Genomic DNA, 20,929 nt, shown 5'->3' with positions numbered 1-20,929 from the left:
TTGGTATTTAATTCATGACAGTACTGCCTTGCTTTCCTGTGGTGTCCTTTCTTTTAGCCTTAAAGCCACCACTTCCATCCCTGTCGCTCGTGTTGTTTTATTCATTTCTTGGCAATCGAGTGTAGTCAGAAGGAAAAACAAACAGAGCAGGAAGCCTTGACAAGCACAACAGTCACACGTTCAGCTCGGTGCTTGACCACGCTGTTTGTGCCAGGGAGTCCCCACAGTCAATGTTTCCACTGGGTTTTCAGTAATACTTTATTTTAGTCTCCTAGGAGAACCTGCCTTTTGTTTCAAGTGCCAGTCCAGCCAATCTGCCGGTGTGGAGAGGTCATACAAAGACCAGAACCCAGCAGAGGAGAGAATATTTTAAGGAGGAAAAGGACATTTCTAGCAATTCACAGCAGCTCTGTCTGTACTCTGGTTAAGCCAGAAGAGTGGTATGTTTCCCTTGCAGGTCTGCCCAAGTCAGAGGTGCAGTGCTGGGATTTGCATCAGCAGTGCAAAAGTTTTGTACAATTGTGTGTGTGCCATGGGGCTTGGCTTCCTGCAGCCATGGGACACTCCACTGTTCACATGGCTGATAATAAATGGGGGCAGAGAAGCCTGTGCTCTTTTATGAGTCCCAGTAATGAATATCAGCTGGAAAAAAAGCACAGCAAAACCACTATCCTGCTGACCAGAAAGCAAGCGAGGGAGAGGGAGCATCACAGAATAAACTCATGAAGAATCAAAGCCAAAATCTGGGTCATCAAATCCCACTTATTGCCACATCTTTTCAGATGGCGAAATCCCCCTAAAAACATATGTCTTGATGGATGCTTTTACAAGGAAAACTCGGGAACAGTTTGCTACATGGCTGAGCCTGTTAATGTATTCTTCTGAATAACACACATGCCAGTAGCAAGGAATGTTGTGGTGGTAATTTACTGTTAAAGGAATGGCAGAGATCTTCACCATAATTTTTGGAGTGCTGTGTTTCTTGCAGAGTTTCAGGTGTTCTGTTTCTCAGTAACAGGCAAGTTCCTTTTTAGTCTCCTCCTTGCCTGAGTACAAATGATTGCAGGGGCTGTAACACTGGCATGAAGCAAGTGTTCAATTTCCTATTTTTATGAACAAAAAGAAAAACCTGCCTTTAAAACATTCACTGCTTTTTAACAGTAATCTTGTATTCCTACTTATTGAGTAAGAAATTAAGTAGTTGGGGTGCAGAGCAAATACTTCCTTGTTCAACAGAGGTATAAATTTGCTCATGTTGACCAAAGCTTTGCATATGCAGGCAATTAATCTCTTGCAGTTTTTCTCCTGTGAGCTGTGTTTTTAAAGCCAGGAGAGTTTAAGCCTATGAGTAAAGTTTGTACTACAGCTGATCCCAGGTGGCTTTTCCGCTGTGACTGAACCTTTACACCCCAAAAATGAGAATATAAAATCCTTCAGAACACAGTTCCAGGATCAGTTAATCTTAAAAAAATACTGTCAACAGTAGATGTTCTTAAAGTAGATATTCTGCTTCCTCATTGGAATAATAAATAAGCTACAAGTAGTTTAATCTTCTTGCACCTTTTAAGAGGTTTACTCCCACATTTTCCTGTTTTCTAAAGTATTTTTCTGCTATGTTGTGGTTGTACAAAAACAATGTGAGGCCTTGATTGTGCAGGAAGCTCAGTTGGACTGTGTGTCACTCATTACCCTGTTAAAGCCACTGCATTTGAGAACAAAATTATGTGCAGAATTGGGGCCTAAACATACTGAACACACAAGGAGCCTAAACTGTTATTTTACATACCTCTATGTGTAAAATTGTATCCAAGTACAATAAAGAATTATAAGATCTTTATTGTACTGCAGTCCTGTCTCATTTACTATTTGTGACAACAGCAGGCAAAATATTTCTAGCTGAATTTTTTTTTAAGTTGGAAAGGTAGCTGTGAAAAGAGTGGGGCAGAACTGGACTCACTGCAAGGGCAAGGCTGAAAATAAGAAGAACTTTCCCTGTGTGGTCAGAATGCCTAAGGAAAGCCTGGCTTAAAGTCTTTTCTGTCTCATTTTCTCCTTTTTATTTTACCTTAGAGCTCAACAAATATAGTAAACTATGCCCTTAGCTGTGGTAAAAAACTGTAGGTGCTAGTTCCCAGAAAATGATGACTTCAGTGCAGAAAGCCTGGGTTCTGTCAATGCACATTAGATAAAACTGTAAATGTCTATGTGCAGCCCCATCAATGAATTGTGGTTCCCTCCACTGCTCTACACTGTGGTGCTCATTGCTCAAACTTCAGAAATGTTACTCACAATAGCCTGAATGCTTGAGTAAGTCAGTACCTGCAGAGTTGGCTGGGCAGCTGAGCACCCACAAGAGCTTGGTGGCTCTTTTTTCACCCTGGCATGCTGTGAACTCACTGTTCCTTTGGTAAGAAAGAAATGCTCCCTGTAGTGCCTTCTCAGTGCAAGCCTTAAAATTAAGAGGGAGGACCAGAGGATGCTGTGCAGGAGTGAGATCTTTGTTTTCCTGTGCAAGAGATCCAGCGTTTCCTGCAGGGTGCTGTGGTTTTGCTGGAGTCAGGTGGCCGGAAGGGTGCACTGGGAGGATTAGTCCCTGCAGCCTGGCAGAAATGGGGAATTCTGGTATTAGCTCCCTCAGGAAAAGGGTGCTTGGGGTAAAGTGTTCAGTCTGTGCTGAGCTGGTGTAAAGAACTCTGCTGAAGTGGCCATTGGCCTTCCAAGCACTGAGTCCTGATCACTAGTAGAAGTGTGAGGATTCTCAAAAGGTTTGTTTTTCTATTTTCTGCTCACTTTGTCTTCTATGTCTTGATTTTCCTTGGAAGTGGTCTTGAATAACAATCTGAGCTCTGAGTATTTAGAGTGGCTCAGACTCCTTACCTAGACTCAGGTGCCAGTTTGCTCAGTCACTTCTCTACAATAACTAACTCCATTTGTAGACAATGCTTGGTCCCACTCTTGGAACCCAGTCACTTTGCAAATTTTACTTTTAAAATGCTTTCTGTATATTGCTGCCATAGAGTTGTACAAGTCTTTCCTTTGACAGTTTTAATTTTGTCTTGCAGCATTCTTCATTTCTTTCTCCTCCAGTATTTGCAGTTCACTTGAGCCTCCTGCTCTGCATGATGCTATTGTCCTCAATAATAGTTACAGCTCCAGTCACTTCTACAATCTATCTACACATAATAGTCTCTAATTATTTGCAGTGGTCTTACAATCTGTCCTACTGACATTATTAAAGTACGAGAATAATTAACAGATCTCAATTTAGGGCTTTAGCATTTGCTCTTACTTTCAGGCCAGGGACTGAATCAGGTTTTACCTCTTTGAGCAAAGTACTTCCTTCCCCTAGAATAGTTTTGATTTTTATTTAAATAGCAGTATCTTAGTTTGTATAGTTCCTATAAACTCTTCCTAAGAGTCTTCTTAATAAGTCTTCCTAATTTTTTTAAGAATGTAGTGGATGTGTACTTTGCAGTATTATTGGTACAATTGCTTAGTATACGTGAAGCCTACAAAAACCTTCAGTTTTACTTATTCTTTAAAGAGCTTTGATGCTAGAATTTAGAAAGGAGGTTTTTTTTGTTCTCCTGCAAGAACCAGTTACCTCCTTAAAAAAAGAAAAAGGTTCAATTTGAAATTAAATTTTTCAAAAAAGGCTGTTGAGGTTTTAGAGCATTCTCTCTGTGCAAAGGTAAGAAATATCTAAGTAGATTTCCTTCATATCTTTTTAATTATGTTAAAAATATTCTGCCTTTTGGTGGCAAATTGTGTTTTGACCTTTTCATTGTATTAAAATATATTAAATTGAAATTTGATTCTGTAACATACAGGTAAAGATTCTGTCTTGTGTTATAATGCCCATATGTGCATAAAATACTGTGTAAATAACAAAATCATTAAATATTGGCTGACCAAAATATCCTGAAGATATGCACTTCAAATGTTTTACAACTTTTCATTGCATGCAAAAAGAAGAAAATAGAAAAGGAAGTTTTTTGTTTACGTTTGTAGCAATTTCATATTCTGATATGTCAGCATTCTTCTTGAAATGGAAGGTTTTTGATAAATTCTGTGGTCAGCCAAGATTATTTATAATTTGTTTATTCCTGCTTTATTGCCTCAGCATCTACTGGAGGAGCAATTGATTCTCATTAAGATATAAATAATATGTAATACATATTATATAAAAGGATACATACATATATAAAAATGATACTATTCAATTTAATTCAGAGTAATCAATCCAAATTTATGTCACTGAACCATCAGTAGCTGACCTTGAGATTAAACACGTTTTTAGTAGCCATACAGCATATTTACTTCTGGTATTTTTGGCCATTATCAGTGAACTGAATGAGTATTGGGAGATAAAATACGTTCTGTAGTGTGGATTTTGAATACTTACCTGAAAAGGTGTTGGGGAGTGAAACTTCATAAATGATGCTCTAATTTGCAAGAAGCACATGCTTTTTGACTGGCAAAGAACCTCATCTTTTAAATTTCTTTTACCATGGATTTATAGGCTAACCTGTAATTTTCACTGTTTTTTGTAAAACATTTTGAAACATGATTAAAAATTGGCAGCGTTAAGGTGGAGCTGGAGAAGCCAAAGGACATCTCTACCCACTCAAATACTTCAGACTTATGTCACCTTGTTAAGGCATGCATATTTACGTCACTGTGCATGCTTTTATATTTTTTGATACCAAGCCTTTTGACCTTTGGGAGTGTTGAACTATTTCTTCATTGGCTACGACCTGGCTTCACACTGGGAATTTCTGGCAGCTGTGCTTAATACGGACAAAAATGGGTGATGGCTGGGAGTGATTATTGCAACATCTGTGCCGTTGGTGCAAACAGAATGTGCATGTATCTGCACGTCTGTGTGTGCTGTGCTTTTCACTGTTTTAATATCACTGAAGGAGCTAAGACATTATTTGAATTGCTTTGGGGCCAGCTGAAGAGCAGGGCAAGAAAAGAAACCAGAGTATGGAAAAAACCCACCTAGTTTTTAGGAAAAAACTTCCTAGTAAAATGTCAGCCCATCTTCTTACTCTGCTTTTAGTGATTAATGGCAGAGGCAAATGCCCCAATGGCATTAAAGATCTGATCCACACCTGACTGAGTTCACAGAGGATTTTTCACAGTCTTTGGGCTGGACAGCGTTTCGTAAGAGGTTAATATTTTGTAAGTATTTTATAATGCAGTAAAGTCTTTATGTCACTGCTTTCTGTGGAAATAAACTAGTTGTATTATAAATTACCTGAGTGACCTGAAGCACTGGTAGAAACTAATGATTTTGTATGTGGCTTTTCCTTATTGCAGGCTGCAAACAGTTACCTGAGGGATCAGTGGTTCCATTCCTTGCAGTGGAAGGTAAGTTCTAGACTTCATCTTCGTTCTCTGCCTCTAAGAGTACTTTTTAGAATTCCCTGTTTGTTCATTGTCAAAGCCCTGAATGGATAGTCTTTTCTAGCAGAAACCCTAAATCAGAACATGTCTGCAGTTTTAATGTGTCTGTGTCACAAATGAAGTGGACAAATTAACTTGTTACACAGCCCAGCTTTATCAACATGTGACTGGCTTTAAAAAGTACATAGGCAGTTAATTCACGTATAAACTGAACAGGGATTGAATGGTTTTAGTTTTGTACTGTGAAGTGTAATATGCTACAGTGAATACACCTCATCATATCCTCTAGACTCTTGGGATATTTTGAGGCTTTTTGTTTGTTTGGTTTTTTTTTTTATTTTTCTGAGAAGCTAGGGAGAAAGTGTCTTTTAGAGTTGTTTACTGTATGTGTAACATCAATCAGTTATGCCTCAGTCTATGTTTATACTTTAGGATGATTTGGAATTAAAGGCAGTTTCCATTTCAGAGACCTCGAGCCCTTTCTCATTTTCAGTGGGAACAATGGACTGATTGCCCTGAGTAGGGAGAGTGGATCACAGTGACAATGTTGTCTTTCAAAAGCAGCACATTCCTCATCTAAAACCATAGCTGCTGACCTTTGGGTGGAATCTGTATGGACCTTTGATGCAGCTGGAAACAAGTTTTGGCCAGATGCTGAATATGGTTATCCTCCCTTTCCTGGCAGTGGGAAGCACAAGCAGTAGCTTTTCAGCTCAGGACTTGTCTTCAGCAGGGTTTCAGTGAAGTCAGCCAAGTTGGCTGTGCAGCTTATCAAGATTTCAGCCTGCTGACAGCAACCACATGGAAAAATATACGGAAGTCCCTCCCACCAAACTGGTTTTCTTGTAGGTGTATTTGATAGTTGCAAAATAGTTGTGTGGCAAAACTGCAGTGTTGGTGTGCTTTGTGTAGCCATCAGTGTCTGGCAGAGTCGTGTTCTGAGCGGTTCCAGGTTGTTATCAGCAAAAGCCAAGTGTTGAGATCTCCTTTCCCAGACCACTGGCATATTCTCCAGCCTGTTACCTTGATTGCCCAAAGGAGAGTGGCACAGCAGTGCTGATAGCAGAAGGCTGGGTTGTGGTGTAGCACTTTTTGGCCTCTTGACAGTATCATTAACACAATACCCAGCCAGCCTTGATTTCTTTGCAGCTCCTGAGGATAACAAAGCACTTAAAGCATGCAGAGGCAGTATCTCCATGTGGCCTTTATTTTTTCTCCTGCTTTGGCAGGCAGAGATGATCAGAGAGAGCATGGATAGAAGTGATGATGGTATTTCTGTTTTCTACCTCACCCCCAGCCAGGATGGTTGTGATACCAATGTGCTGGTGGGTTATGCCCACTTTGTTTCTGCAGTGAGGAGAGAATTAGGGTTGGAGGTGCAACTCTGGAAAACATGAAGTAAGATGTGGTAAAGATGCCTTACCGTTCAACCCACCAAATAAATTCTTAAAAAAAAAAAAAAAAAAAAAAGAAGAAGAAGAAGAAGAAAGGAAAAGCAAGCAAGCAAGCCAGGCTAGACAGAGTGACCTGGCTTGCTTACATGCCTTTCGGTCATGGAGAAGGAGCTTTGCTCTGTGGGAGTTGTTTTTAAAGGAGTATTTCTTAAACTTTCCAGTGCTTCTGACCCAAGCCTCTCATTTTGGGAAACTCTGAGTAATTTAACTTGGTGCAAAGTAAAATTTATTTTTGCTTCCCTGCTTCCCTCCCCACCCCCATTAAATTTGTTTCTTAAAAACAACTGAAACATTATCTTGATTTGAAAGCCCTTCCCTTTACCAAGAATAGCAAATAGTGTTTTCCCATAAGTCACTACCCAGGTACTTGGCACTAAGAAATTCCTCTCTGCTAAAATGGAGGTAATTTAGTATTTGGTTTTTGTTGCTTAATAGTTCAGAGGAAGAGCACCTGGTAACTTTCTGATCTTTGGCAGGTTTAAGTGAGATCCCATCGGCTGAAGAAGCTGGACGAGCTGTCAGTGTAGAAGGAAGGGAGGGAGTGCAGTTGTGTGTCTACCTGAGTGAAGTTTATCACTATACTGGCCCTGTAGCCTATGACTTTAGGAGCCAGGTGCCAAGGTTCATCTCAATCCATAATTTGTATGGTTTGATGATTAAGCAGGTAGTGAGGGAACCCACAAAAAACAGGAAACCAATTCTTCTGGAATGGGGCCTTTACACAAAGCACCAGTTGGCAGAGAGATCCCTGCAGCTGTATTATAATTGGGTGGTTGTGCTGATGAATGATATATTTGTCCAGTGGTCTCACAAATAATAGGTCAAAACATTTCTGTGAGATGTAGAACACAGATGTAAAGTGGTGCAGATAGCTGTAACAGTTGTTCAGGGGAAAACATTCAACAGAGATGATCTTGCTATTGTTTGTACTTGTGTGGTGGGAGCATTTAGAGAGCCCAGCTGAACCCAGAGCCCCAGTGTACTTGGCACTAGATTGAAGTTTAATTTTCTCCTGCCCTGCCCAAACAAGGCTGGAGGAATCCACTGTACAGACAGCAAACTGATACTGGGAGAATTTCCAGCAGTGGGGATTGCCCCTTCTTAAATTACAATTATTGGTGCAGATTCATATTCTGCCAATGTCCTTCTGACTCTCTTTCCTGTGCTTTTCCCTGAGCTACATGGGAAATGGGTAGGAACAGTGAATAGCTGTGTCTCAAATATTCAGGGAAGCTCTTTAGGTTCAGGCACGTACTTTGGTTTTGTAGGAAGGTGCTAAGGTCTGTGAGAGAGCTTTGATGTGGTGCAGTTTTAAGGTTTAGCATGGGGGAATTTAGCATTTAAGGTTTAGCTGTGGGAATTAAATTTGTCAACTGGCACCCTGGAAATTATTTTTGTTTTAGAGACAAACATGGAAATAAAAATCAAGAATAATTTCTTCCTGCGACCCAGAGAATAATAAAAGAGATGGTAGAGTTTAAGAGAAATAAGAGAACCAAACACATAATTATCCATGTTTTAGATTTGGCTCCAAGAGGTTTTATGTGTCATCCAGCTAACTAGCTGTCAAGATGCTTACACAGCTTTTTAGTTGTGTCTTTTTCCTTGAATACTGTGCTTGTTGAAGTCAGCAGGGGTGTAGGGACAGTATGAGTGTTCCTTATGTAGTCATCTTCTCTTTGGGTTTTCCATTTCAAACCCTCCCACTAAGGATTACTCATAATTCCTCATTTAATCTGGATATCAGCGAATATCACAACTCCTAAAGGATTATTGGCCACCTCAGCCTATTTTTAGAAATCCTGATTTCCTTCTGGTTGCAGCTAAGCCAAACTATGTTTGTCCAGAGAATAAACAGAACATGTTAACAACTCTCCAGCTTCTCAAATATAAATCATTAATCCATTGTGTAAGGAAAGTTCCTCTCAACCAAGGAGGTTGGATTGAAACCATGATACATAATCTTTGGTATGTGGAAACTGATAAGTCATAGCAGTGTATCAATAAAGATAACAACGCTTTTTGTGGATATGCAAAAGAGAATAACACATACAGTTAATTTCCCTCTCTAGATCCAGGGCAGATACAGTGGTAACCAACACTTGTGTAGGGGATGGATACAGCTAAACTTGGCTTTGAGGGATACTGGGACTAATAACTTTGGGATACGTGTAACTAAGCAAATACATACTCCTGGTATTTTCCCAGCCAGCATCCATCTACTTTGTTGCTTGTTTATGCCTTGCTCTCTTTGTGTGCATTTGTAGTGCTAAGCAGAAAGGTACCATCCTCTGTAGAAAATGTGTAGCCCCATTAATCCATTAATTAAAAGGTACACTTGGCTAATTTCGTACCATGTTGCATTTCAGTTAGAAAATATCAGTGAGGTTTTTTCCCAGAATCCTTAGGTCGTCTGTCCTGGTGCAGAGAACAGGTACAGATTTGCATTTTTTAGAATCCAGCGAAGTTCATGCAGGGCATGTTGCATTTTTTGTTGTGCTTGATAGTAAGCCCTGAACACTGCCCTCATTGTGGGGTGAGTTGCTCGTGTTTTCTGGTCAGCTGGGTGATGCAGCAGTCAAACATGTCAGTTGACAGCCTTTGGGGGAATGTCCTGAGTTGACACAATACAGAAAGAACAAACCCAGGTCTGCAGGAAAGCATGAAGCATGACTCAAACTGAGTTTTGTGTGCCTCTGACCTGGATCTTCTAGAAAGGCTTGCCTGTACCTTGTCTTTCCCACTGATGCTTTTCACCAGTGCCTGTGTGTCCCCTGATGAGAGCTGCTGCTTGGTCAGGGAGTTTGCACATCTCTTAGCAGAGACAGTGCAAATGTGTTAATTGTAGGATTGTTTAGGTTGGAAAGACCTTTGAACATCATCTGGTCCTCTCTCCACCCATGCCATGCAGTGCAGGGTTTACTTGGAGGTGGTAGGAGGTTGCTGAGAGCCTGTGAAGCCCCAAACCAGGCACATGAACTCAGCAGTGCTGAGCTGAGGGCAGCCCCCCTCCCCATCCTGCATACATACACACCCCTGACTCATAGTCAGCACTGACATTACCTTTTGCTTTAAAATCCATTTTCAACCCAGACTCCATGTTTTGAATCCCATGTATTAGGAAACTGGAACAATGTTTTCATTTGGGATTTGCAAACATTTTGCATTGAATACTAAAATAAGCGATGTTGGCCTTCGTTCAAAAACTTTAATTTTGGATTAATACTTCCCTGGTTCTCATAGGGATTGTTCTATCTGTGTCTTCAGGAAACAGATACTTCCATGCACAAGCAGCCCTATTAATTGCAAAGGGATTGACTGTCAAATAAAGTCCTGCTTGACCTGAGTGATGATATGATCTCTGGTCTTTACAGTGACCAGATTATGAATTTCTTGTTCATTAGAATTGAATATTTTTAAGCAATAGCCACGGATGAGTATCAGTTTTTGTATCAAATGGTGAATGTTCAGAGTTACTCTTCTTTAAAATTTAAAACTGCAAAATATTAAGTTAAGAGTGACTGTTCTCAAAAGTGTGGTAAAGCCTTCCTTGTGTAAAGCACCTTTACGGCTTTGTCACCATGGTAATGATTAAAAATAGTGCTAATACAGGAGTGGGGGTTATATAGAATTTAAATTATGGCATTAAAGAAATTTACAGCTTTAAATCTCAGTAAATCTTGCCTTAAAACTGTGAGATCTGGAAAAAAATCACATTGAATATAGTTAAAAGGGCCAGTGTGTTTAGTGACCTAATTTATGATCTGAGAGGAAGGTTTGGTACCCTGTGACAATTCCATAGCCCTGTGCTCTACTGCATAGTGAAAATAACTATCTGAAGGGCTCAGCAGTTCTTTGGAATGGTAGTTCTGGACTTCAGACCTCTCCTTGGTGGTTACCCAGCACACAAAACCATAACTCTCTTGGCTGTTTCTTTGCTTTCTTTAGCTGAAACACTGAGCTATTTTCGCAGAACAGAGAAGTTTTCATTTTCTTTTACTTTGAGGTAAAACAATAAATAATTATGATACAATTAGGCCAATGGTGGCTTTTTTTTTTTCTTTTTCCTTTTGTGTCTATGTGCAAGTCATTAATATAATGATGGGAACCAAAGCTGTGGAATTAAGTTTTGCCTTTCAAAGCCTCAGGGCTTTGGGAGCACTGTGGGCTTTGATGACACACTAGTTTTGGACAAGCAGGTTTATTGCTTGGACAGATAAAAGGCAGCACACAAGTTTTTGGCTGGGGGTTGTACTCTTCCTTGAAATGCTTGGGTACCAGTTATGGGAGACCACGAAGAGGTTTTTAAGATATCTTGCCTTTCCTCTACATCATGATGCTGTTCTAGTTCAGACTTTGTAGGGAGGAGATGTGGGATCCAAGGGATGTGTAAATGGATCTGTGTTACCAAGGAGTGAGACTGGTACCAGTTTGAGCTTTCTGGTGAATCTAGTGAGACCATTTTTCAGTTTTTGATGACTCTTCTCATGGTGAAGTTGATGTTTGCTGGCATGGTGTGTTCTTTTCTATATGAAAGGTAACATGGAATGCAGCTCTGTGTACCTGCTGTTTTATCTGGTGATTGATAAAACCACCCTGTGTTATCTGAACAACCTCATTGCAAATTCAGGAGCAACATAATGGAAATCTTGATGTACTTACAGCCTTTTATTTCCATAACATTTATTTTTTGTAATTAAGTTTGGAGGGATGTCTTTTTTGTCTTTTTTTTTTTTTTTTTTTTTTTTTTACTTTCTTTTTGGCTTGAGATATCTTCATGAGCACATGAAGTCTGTTGCATCTCTCATTTTCCAGCACAAGTTTGACAGTCTCAGGCCATCTGTTATCAGAAGTCACTTGAAAATTCTTGGCCTTGTTTTCTGTTTCTGGTATCTCATTTTGCTAGAGGTATCTGTGCTGCCACAGCAGAAAGGCACTGATCTCACTTGGGAGGTGGAAATGAACAGATAAAAAACAGACAAGATGTTGACAGAAAGTTTTTTCTTCTATTCATTTTATGAAATGCTGGTAATGTTTTAAGAATTGGAACAGGTGGAATGGCTAGATTTTTTTTTTTTTTTTAAGCTTTCACTACCTTTGCACTGGGAAGATACCTCACTCTTTCTGGGGGGCCACTGGAGCAGGTTCCTCCCAGAAGGTACATCTGCAGCAGTGGCAGCTGAGCACAAGCTGTGCTCTGTGTTGGCTTCACGTGAATCACTTCAAATCTGGGAGCTGTATATCCATGTCAGCACAGCACTTTGTCCAACCCAAGGAGGCTCTTGGCAACATGCTGGGATGCCAGCCTGGATCTGAGCTGCTGTTCTGAGCTGCCCTGCCCTCATCCAGCCATAGGCACACATGCTTTGTGCACCCATAGCTGCCTCCTGCATTGCCAAAATGGCCTTTTTTATGGAGGCAGAACTCAAGCCAATTTATGGCCTAGTGGTGAAATTTGAGTAGAAACTAGATAGTTATTTTCTATCTTGCTTTAGCTAAGTCAGGACCAGCTCTAAATTTTCCCCTCTAGACTTGGATGCTATCCTATTCAAACTAATATTAGGTCTGAAGATAGAGGGGTGTCAAAAACAGCTGAATAAACAGGTCAGCTTGTTATTGTGTGCTTAGGTCTCAGCTCTGAAGAGGAGCAGATACAATTGCTGGAATATGTTGTTTCTCAGGAATGCTGAGCTGCTGGCAAGAGGGATCCTTGGGTTTTGTGCCGGTGAATTGCTCCTCCGCATTATTCCAGGGCTGACCTTATGACTAATTCTTTGCAATTCAGGATTTTGAGGTCATGGTGACCAAGAATTTCACCAAATTACAACTTCTCATCTATAACTGTCATAATACTGAGCTGCACCAAAATTATTCTCTTGTTCAGGTTTCTGGCTGCAGAAAAATCTGGTTTTAGGAGATTGCTTATGGAGACAGGACAAGACTGGTAGGCTTTCCCAGGAGTGTAATTATCCTCCTCACATGATGCATTGGGTGTGAAAAACTAACTCTGGGAGATGACACATGCTAAGTGCCTTGTTAAGGTGCTGCCATGGGGCCCAGTTCTGCATTCTGGATGTTATGGGAACTCTTGGTGTCAGAAGACCTCCAAGACCCTGAAGGAGCAAAGGGGATCTAGGTGTTGTTCTAAATTTCCCTTTCAATTCTTGCACAGTTTTGGCCTTACATTATAGTATATATAATGTATTAGGGGGATTATAAAACTGCTGCTAATACCCAAAGAAAACTGTAAAATCATATATTGCAAGTGTCACAGCCTGTATCATCTGCCTAGCTCTTGCTGTAAACCTCATGTGTATCTTGTCTGTCACAGCTCTTTGTCTTTTTTTCCTAGAACACTGATGGTTTTAAAATTAGGGAAAAAAAAGGTATCCAAAAGCAAGTATGTTCTTCATTCCCTTCTCTTCATTCAGAAGCCATTGCATTGCAGCTATTTCCCATTGCCTGGTGCTCTTTGCTGTCTTATTTAAGATGGGAATACTGGATAAGGTTATGTAACCTCATCAGGGGGGAGATCCATCAAGGACAGCAGAGATGTTGGAATGATTCTGAACATGGGCAGTGATTCTGGGAGCACCCCAGTGATCCCTGGTTCTCAGCAAGGATGTGAGTCTTGGGATCAGAAAGCTGGGAGTCTTCATTCACTCTTGCACATCATGCAGCAGAGAAGGAAAACAAGGAAATTGCAGAGATCCAGTGGCATTTTGGTAGGCTGAAGAGTTGCAGGAGGTTTGGGGGTTTGTGCTGATGTGGCACAATAAGATGTAATATAAAAACATGGAACAAAGTGATGGGAATGTTTCAGATGCAAATGCTGAAATTGGGCATCTCCCTGTGAGAAACTGGAAAATTCAGTGCTCCAAAGCCCAGTGATCTGAAGATAGAAATACTCTGCTTTTCTGAAGTCCCTTTTAAGATGCTTGCAAGCATCACATAAGCATCCAGTCCCTGCTCTCCCTAAGGCTCTGCAGCAGCTTTCTGACACAAACATGTTCCTCGAGCCGTGCACATCTCTCTTGCTGACGACATTGATGATGCAGGTGCACAAGAGAGAAGCCAATTTCAAAGCCATTTATGGTGTTGAGGAGCTAGAAAATCAGCAAAATAATTTATTTGCCAAGGAGGAGAAAGTGAAACAGGTGGGTAAACGTCCATTTGGAAGATTTTGCTGACTGGTGAGAGGGGAGGAGAACAGAAAAAGCTGAGGGTGTCCACTGCCAGCAGTAGAGAGCATTAAGGAATGACGTGGCTTTTAAATCCATTTTGCATATCTGGGAAGAAATAATTGCTTTGTATGCTACTGGGTGCTACCTCAGCTTACTGGAATTTCCCAGAAAATAAAAAGGGGATAGATTATCTTTCTGAGGTTATCTTTTGTTAGCAGTTACTACATTGTGCAGTGATAGTGAATGCTTGCTCCCAGATGCAGGTGGTTTCTGGGCTGGCGAGTTCTTCCGATCAGCGTTCTCACGTGCCTGACATTACTGGCATCAGTCACACAGCCCTGCAGATGAGGCCACGTCCTGTTTTCCCAGTGATTTCCCAGCTCTCTCGTGCCTGAGTGGGATCTGAAGGGTGCAGTGCCAGGGCAGGTATGCCTGGCTGTGCTCCATGGTGGCCTTGTGCACAGCTTTTTGCTTTGCCAGACCTGGTCAAAGTGCATTGACGATAAGATTGTGCATGCTCCCTTTTTTCCTACACTGTATCGTTTCTCTGCAGTGCCAAAGTCATTTATTCCCACCAGGCTGAGGTGGATGCCAAGGCTCCACAGACACAGCCATCGTATGCAGAACACAAAGGTAAAAGGTAATTAGGAACCTGGATCAGTTCAGCTGGGTATTTTATAATGTAATCAGTAACTGTAGGTCTCTGCACAGAAAAGCACACAGCAAGGACCACACCTAGATGGCACTTAATGTCACAGTGCCTTGGGTCATCTGTGCTCTGTTTGCTGCATGTTGAAACCCACAGTCACATGTTGTCTGCTGTGCTTTAGTTATTTAATACTACTTTTTTGCTCCTGTGCACTCAATGCAGTTAGTCCACTGAAGGCTTCAGAAAGCATGGAGGGTGTATGGTACACTGCTTTTTATATTCCTGCTTTTTTCTAATAGTCTGCTCTTTCCTTTTTTTGACTTGGACGTAATTTTTCTGACTCTGGGTCATGCTGCAAATGCAGGAGCAACATCAGATTTACACTTCTCTGGAAACCGTGGGTTTTGGCAAAACACTGAGATGCTGACGTACAGACAGTGGCCGTGTGGGGCATTTGCTGCTCTGGAGAAAAGGCCAAATATGCTGCAGCAGGGAGCAGTGAGGTCCTGCAAGAGGAGGAGGCAGTTGTGTCTGAACACGTTTGAAACCTTCCCTCTGCCAATGAGTCAGAGACTGTTCAAGTCCTGTAGCTCGAGCAGGGTGTCTGCTCCTGCCCTGTTGTGTGAAGCCAGCAACCTCTCTGAAGGCTTTTCTCAGGCATTCTGCAGAAGATATTTAAGTAACTCAGGAGGGTTTGTAAACTTCCTCCTCACCAGCCTGCAGTTAGGGCAAACCTTTCCTGTATGTCTGGGACAATTGTGTTCATCAGCTGATTGGAAGTTTTTTTTCTCCTGCCCAAGATCAGGAGGAAAAAATGTTGTGTGACTTTTGTGTAGTAACAGAAAACAACCCAAAACACCCAAATGCTCATGGGCAACATATTTAGAATATTTCTTCATTTGGGGAGATATCACCAAATGGAATTTTCAACCCAAGATCCCAGCTTTGTCTCTACCAATGCTTTTTGCAAGCAGGGAGTGGCTTGTGCTTCTGCTGGAGTATCTGCAGTCATAGTGAAATTCCGCATAGCCAAAGCAACATTAAAAACAAACCCCAACTTGGCTCTGGTACGAAAAATACGGAACAGCAGTTGCTGTGTGCAGGATGAAAGCTGATGTTTTGCCAACCTGAAGTGTAAAGCTGGTGCTGGAACTGGGGCCTGAAGAATGGGAGTGTTTGCCAAAAGGAAATGGAAGCAGGGATGGAGGGTTTCGGGGAATGCATCAGCGTCGGCCATGCCAAGAAATGCCTCCCCTGTGGACAGGTCTGATTACACGAGTAACCGCATTAGCCCAGGCAAAGTGCAGCTGGAGCCACAGTTGGCCTTCTGCGTTTTCTAGCTGGGTTTACAGCATCTCAAATGCAGGATTGAGGTGGAGATGGGTTTGGCTCGACCCGCTGTGTTACTGCATCTTAGAGACACTGGGTTTGAGAGGAAGACAAGGCACCAGCAGAAACAAAGCCCAGTTTCTTTGCTTGGTAGCAAGGAGGTCTGCCAAGGACGACCTCTTCCCTCCCTGCTTAGGGAGGCTAGAAGGAAGCCATGATTTTTGAGTTGCTTTCAGTTTTTGGAGACACACACTGCGTTTGGATGCAGGTTTGTCTTCAGTAGAGCTCATGAATTTCATTCTTTTGGTTTTCTTCCTTTTCCTTGGGTAGAATATCCTTCCCATTCCATCCTCTCATCCCCTGTTCTTACTGAAGGTTATCTTTGCAGTAGTGTTGAGCACATCAGAGAGCAGAAGCCCAGAAGGGTGGGCAGTCAGTTGACAACTGTGTGCAAAGGAAATGGATATATATATATATATATATGTATATGTAGATAAGATATATAATGTGCTTCAGGAACAAGTTCTTCAGTGCATTAATGTCGAGCTGCCCAGTGTTATGCTGAGAGGTGACTGAGGAGCCTGCCCTGTGACCCCCCCTTGTCCCATGTCTACTTTGCACTTCTCTTGGTTCAAGCAGAAATGCATTTTGTCTCTGTTTCATGCTTTTAAAATTGTGTTTATTTCAGCATTCCTTTCCTTTGCAGTGGTACTGTCCCAGGGGTACCTGAGCAAAGGACAGCCCCTGTGCCTGCGGGAAGTGTCAGTGTGGTTGTTCCAGCTCGTGCCTCAGTAACAGCTGAACCCACGTCACCGCCTGCTGAACCCACTGAACTCTGTCAGCTCTGAACAGTGCTGACCTGAGCCTTGGGGGGTTCTTGCCTGGCTTAGTGAGAGCTGGAGCAAGGTGGCACACTGGTGGAAAAAGCCAGGTGAATCAGGGTAGACTGAAAAAGATGGTGGCCAGAGATGGTGAGGTGGGGAAGCACAGCAAGAGGGTATCAACATTCAAATTGCTGCAGGCACAGTGCCTGCCAATGGTGCTTCTCCTTGCAGTGCCTGGATCCAGCAATTGCCTCAGAGGCCTCAGGGTCAGAACACCTCAGATCTGCTCTGTTTCTGGCTTGCCATATGACCTCAAGGAAATCACCTTGGTTTTCTTGCTCTTTTTCTCTTTCTTGCTTTTAATCATCTAGACTGCAAGCTGCTCAGGGCAGAGAATGTCACTGGGTGTGTTTATTCAGGCCATAGATTCACAGGTGCCAGTCTCAGTGTAATAAATAATGGGGATTTTACCATTTTATATGAGCTGGCAAAAACCAAAGTGTTATTTAGACCTTAACTGAGTGAGAATTGGAAGGACTCATCCTATAATATTTCCCTCCATTTCTCTGGCCTGTTGCAAGAAATTTGTGGGGAGATGGGCAGTTACATTCAGAGAAGCGACTGAAGCAGAGAAGTTGATGTACTTCAGCATTTTGCACTGGGTAGAATGAAAATACACAAAAAAGGCCGTGACCTGAAAACATGGTGGAGAGCAAAAGTTTACTGCTGCTGTTTTGCATCTATTTTAGAGAGCAGCACATTAGTCTTTCTGTACAGAACTGTTCTGTACAGAACTTCTGTTTCAGAAGGTCAAGAAGAGTTTGATTACTGCTGCATGAGCAGTTTGAAGTCCCCGATTTAGAAAAGTTTCCATAATCTCATCCCAACCCCAGCCCTTTGCCTGGATTGGGACTTTCTATAGACTTAGTCTTTTCAGGTAAGTTTGTTTGTTTGGTTTTTTTTTCATATTGGTAAATGTTGCAGGTAGGAACATAGTTCCAAAAGCTTTCAGTGGATTCAGCTGGTGATTTAAGTCCACCTCTGACTAACAGGGAAAATTCTGCTATCAGTAAGTTACCCATAGGTAATTTTCAGTTTACCGTGAAGTAAGTAATATGGGCTAATATTAAAAGCAGAATATGGGTATGACTGAGTTTTGGGATGCCACGCCCTCTTTGTTTTCATGAAGATAATGACTTAAAGGTCAAATTGCCAGCAGGTGATGCTGCAGAATACGTGGTGCACCTGGGCTTTGTAGGACAGGCCAACATGTGTGTTGAACATCGCCAGCAACTCTTCCTGTTCCTGGTTACACAGTGTTTGAACAAAATGTTCTGCTGCAGTGGAGAAAACCTTTCCAGAGTCTGCTCTCTGTGTTGTTTTTATCTCTGCAGATTTGCATCTAGCAAGAGGCACCTCCATTTTACATAAGCACTGTCAACATCGAAGTGTAACACTAGCCTGTGTCATCTGTCCCGCAATGAGCTGGGGGCACCTTTGTGCGGGAGCCTGACCTTTCCCTCTTGCTGGAGCTGCTCTCGTTGCTCAGCAAGAAATAAACAATTGCTGGCACCCACAGCCCTCCAGGGCAGCGCCTGTTCCTGCAGGAGCTGCAGCCTGTCCCGTTCCTGCAGGGGCTCAGTCCTGTCCCGTTCCTGCAGGGGCTCAGTCCTGTCCCGTTCCTGCAGGAGCTGCAGTCTGTCCCGTTCCTGCAGGAGCTGCAGTCTGTCCCGTTCCTGCAGGAGCTGCAGTCCTGTCCCGTTCCTGCAGGGGCTCAGTCCTGTCCCGTTCCTGCAGGAGCTGCAGCCTGTCCCGTTCCTGCAGGGGCTCAGTCCTGTCCCGTTCCTGCAGGGGCTCAGTCCTGTCCCGTTCCTGCAGGGGCTCAGTCCTGTCCCGTTCCTGCAGGGGCTCAATCCTGTCCCGTTCGTGCAGGGGCTCAGTCCTGTCCCGTTCCTGCAGGGGCTCAGTCCTGTCCCGTTCGTGCAGGGGCTCAGTCCTGTCCCGTTCCTGCAGGGGCTCAGTCCTGTCCCGTTCCTGCAGGAGCTGCAGCCTGTCCCGTTCCTGCAGGGGCTCAGTCCTGGCCCGTTCCTGCAGGGGCTCAATCCTGTCCCGTTCCTGCAGGGGCTCAATCCTGTCCCGTTCGTGCAGGGGCTCAGTCCTGTCCCGTTCCTGCAGGGGCTCAATCCTGTCCCGTTCCTGCAGGGGCTCAATCCTGTCCCGTTCCTGCAGGGGCTCAATCCTGTCCCGTTCCTGCAGGGGCTCAATCCTGTCCCGTTCCTGCAGGGGCTCAGTCCTGTCCCGTTCCTGCAGGGGCTCAATCCTGTCCCGTTCCTGCAGGGGCTCAATCCTGTCCCGTTCCTGCAGGAGCTGCAGCCTGTCCCATTCCTGCAGGGGCTCAGTCCTGTCCCGTTCCTGCAGGGGCTCAGTCCTGTCCCGTTCCTGCAGGGGCTCAGTCCTGTCCCGTTCCTGCAGGGGCTCAATCCTGTCCCGTTCTTGCAGGGGCTGCAGTCTGTCCTGTTCCTGCAGGAACCTCCCTGCTAAAGACTTTAGTGATCCTTTGCAGGCTGCATGTGGTAAAGGGTGAAGAAAGCTAGAATTTAGCAGGCTCTTCAGCATTAGGGATGGCCATTAATTTTCTTTATGTAATGAAGATAGTATTTGCTGATGGGAAGACAGGTTCCTGAGAGTACAGAACGTTCCCTGGCTGGCAGTGGCAAAACAGGGATGAAATTTTGTCATCAAAAAGGCTAACTTCATTTTTCCATTTTTGGATCAGGTGTGCTGTGCGGGCTGCTTTAAGATGTTCCTAACATGAAAGGTCTTGCTAGGGCTGAACAAGGCAAATGTATGATGCTGGCTGATTTTGTGCATTAGAGTCCATTTTCCTTAGCTGTTGACTATATCAGTATTATCATTCTTGTCCAAGAAAGTGTTGTATGAGCAAGGGCTACAAGATGAAGCCATTATAGGATAGAAAAGCACATGAAGATCTTACTTGAAAAAAGCTGAAAGTTTCCTAGGCTCTCTTGAACTTTGTGTTCACAGCAGTGTTCAAAGGCTTTTGAGCACTGATGGTAAAACCAACTGCTTATAGATTTTTGTCACATTTCCTAGCTTAATAAATCTAGAAAAGTAATTTTGATATGTGGACTTCAGTTCTTTTCTCCTGTAAAAGAGGATTGAGACTTAGGTCTTTGAGTTTCTGTAAGACTTAATTAACTAGAATGATTTGAGAATGAAGGATGCCCTGTCAGTGTCACTTATTCTCCTCATTCTGCTTCTTCTGGGCACTTAATAAATTCAGTGGTTTTGCATTTAAAGTCAGCATGGTAGGATTTTGGAGTGACACTGGCTGTGTGGCTTTGGCTGGTCAGTAACTAGGAGGGTCAAATTCCAAATTGGCATATCTCATTTTCGCTGGCATAAATTTTCACAGGAGCCGCTGCTTTTAGTGAAATCCCACTAGGAATGGGATTCCTACCCTGGGGTTTTTTTGTGTTCAGGATATTAATGGTAGATGTGTAATTTTTTTTTTTTCAGCAACTGAAGGCATCTTTTACACTGACATCGGGATGGGGGGGTGGGGGTGGGGTGAACCCCTGGATTGACATTCCTGTTCTCCATGTGGGTCTTTGCCAGGCAGCTTTGTTTTTCAGCTTGTGAGTGATTGTTGCTCCCTGCTCCAGAGCCATCACAGGTAGAATGGAGCAGATGGCTCAGTGTTGCCTAAGTGCTTGCTGAGACACAGCAAATTGCTTCTGTAACCCACTGATAGGTTTCAGGCTTTAATTGAGGCTTTCAGCAAGGCGCTCAACAGTGAAAAGCATTCTGCTGAGAAAAACAGCACTGTAACCATGGCCAAAGGTTCAGGACAGCAGAGTTCAACCCTCCTGGGGATGGCTTCTCTATTTATTTATTTATTTATTTATTTTCTGCTGCTTTCCCACCATCATTCAAGACTCCTGTAATGCCGTTTGCAGACTGCAGCTCAGTCTGTCAGTGCCACTCAGTCCTTTGTGCTGGAAATGTGAAGCAGACACTGATAAGTTTGTGCTTGCATCGGGCTCAGTGTTTCTG

At 42.9% G+C, this 20,929-nt stretch overlaps 1 protein-coding gene across 2 annotated transcripts in view; it reads left to right on the top strand.

The window, feature by feature from the left end:
- Nucleotides 1-20,929, top strand: part of CMIP (c-Maf inducing protein) — a 130,205-nt gene that overhangs the window by 72,276 nt on the left and 37,000 nt on the right. For both annotated transcript variants that reach the window (XM_056500524.1, XM_056500525.1), the window contains exon 3: nucleotides 5,326-5,376. In XM_056500524.1, coding sequence (XP_056356499.1) covers nucleotides 5,326-5,376 — 51 coding nt within the window. The remainder of the gene's footprint in view (nucleotides 1-5,325; nucleotides 5,377-20,929) is intronic.

This window comes from Oenanthe melanoleuca, chromosome 11 (assembly GCF_029582105.1).
Source record: "Oenanthe melanoleuca isolate GR-GAL-2019-014 chromosome 11, OMel1.0, whole genome shotgun sequence".
NCBI classification, from domain to species: Eukaryota; Metazoa; Chordata; class Aves; order Passeriformes; family Muscicapidae; genus Oenanthe; species Oenanthe melanoleuca.
Note: the sequence above shows the minus strand (reverse complement) of the source record. Positions and strands in the feature narration are given on the sequence as shown.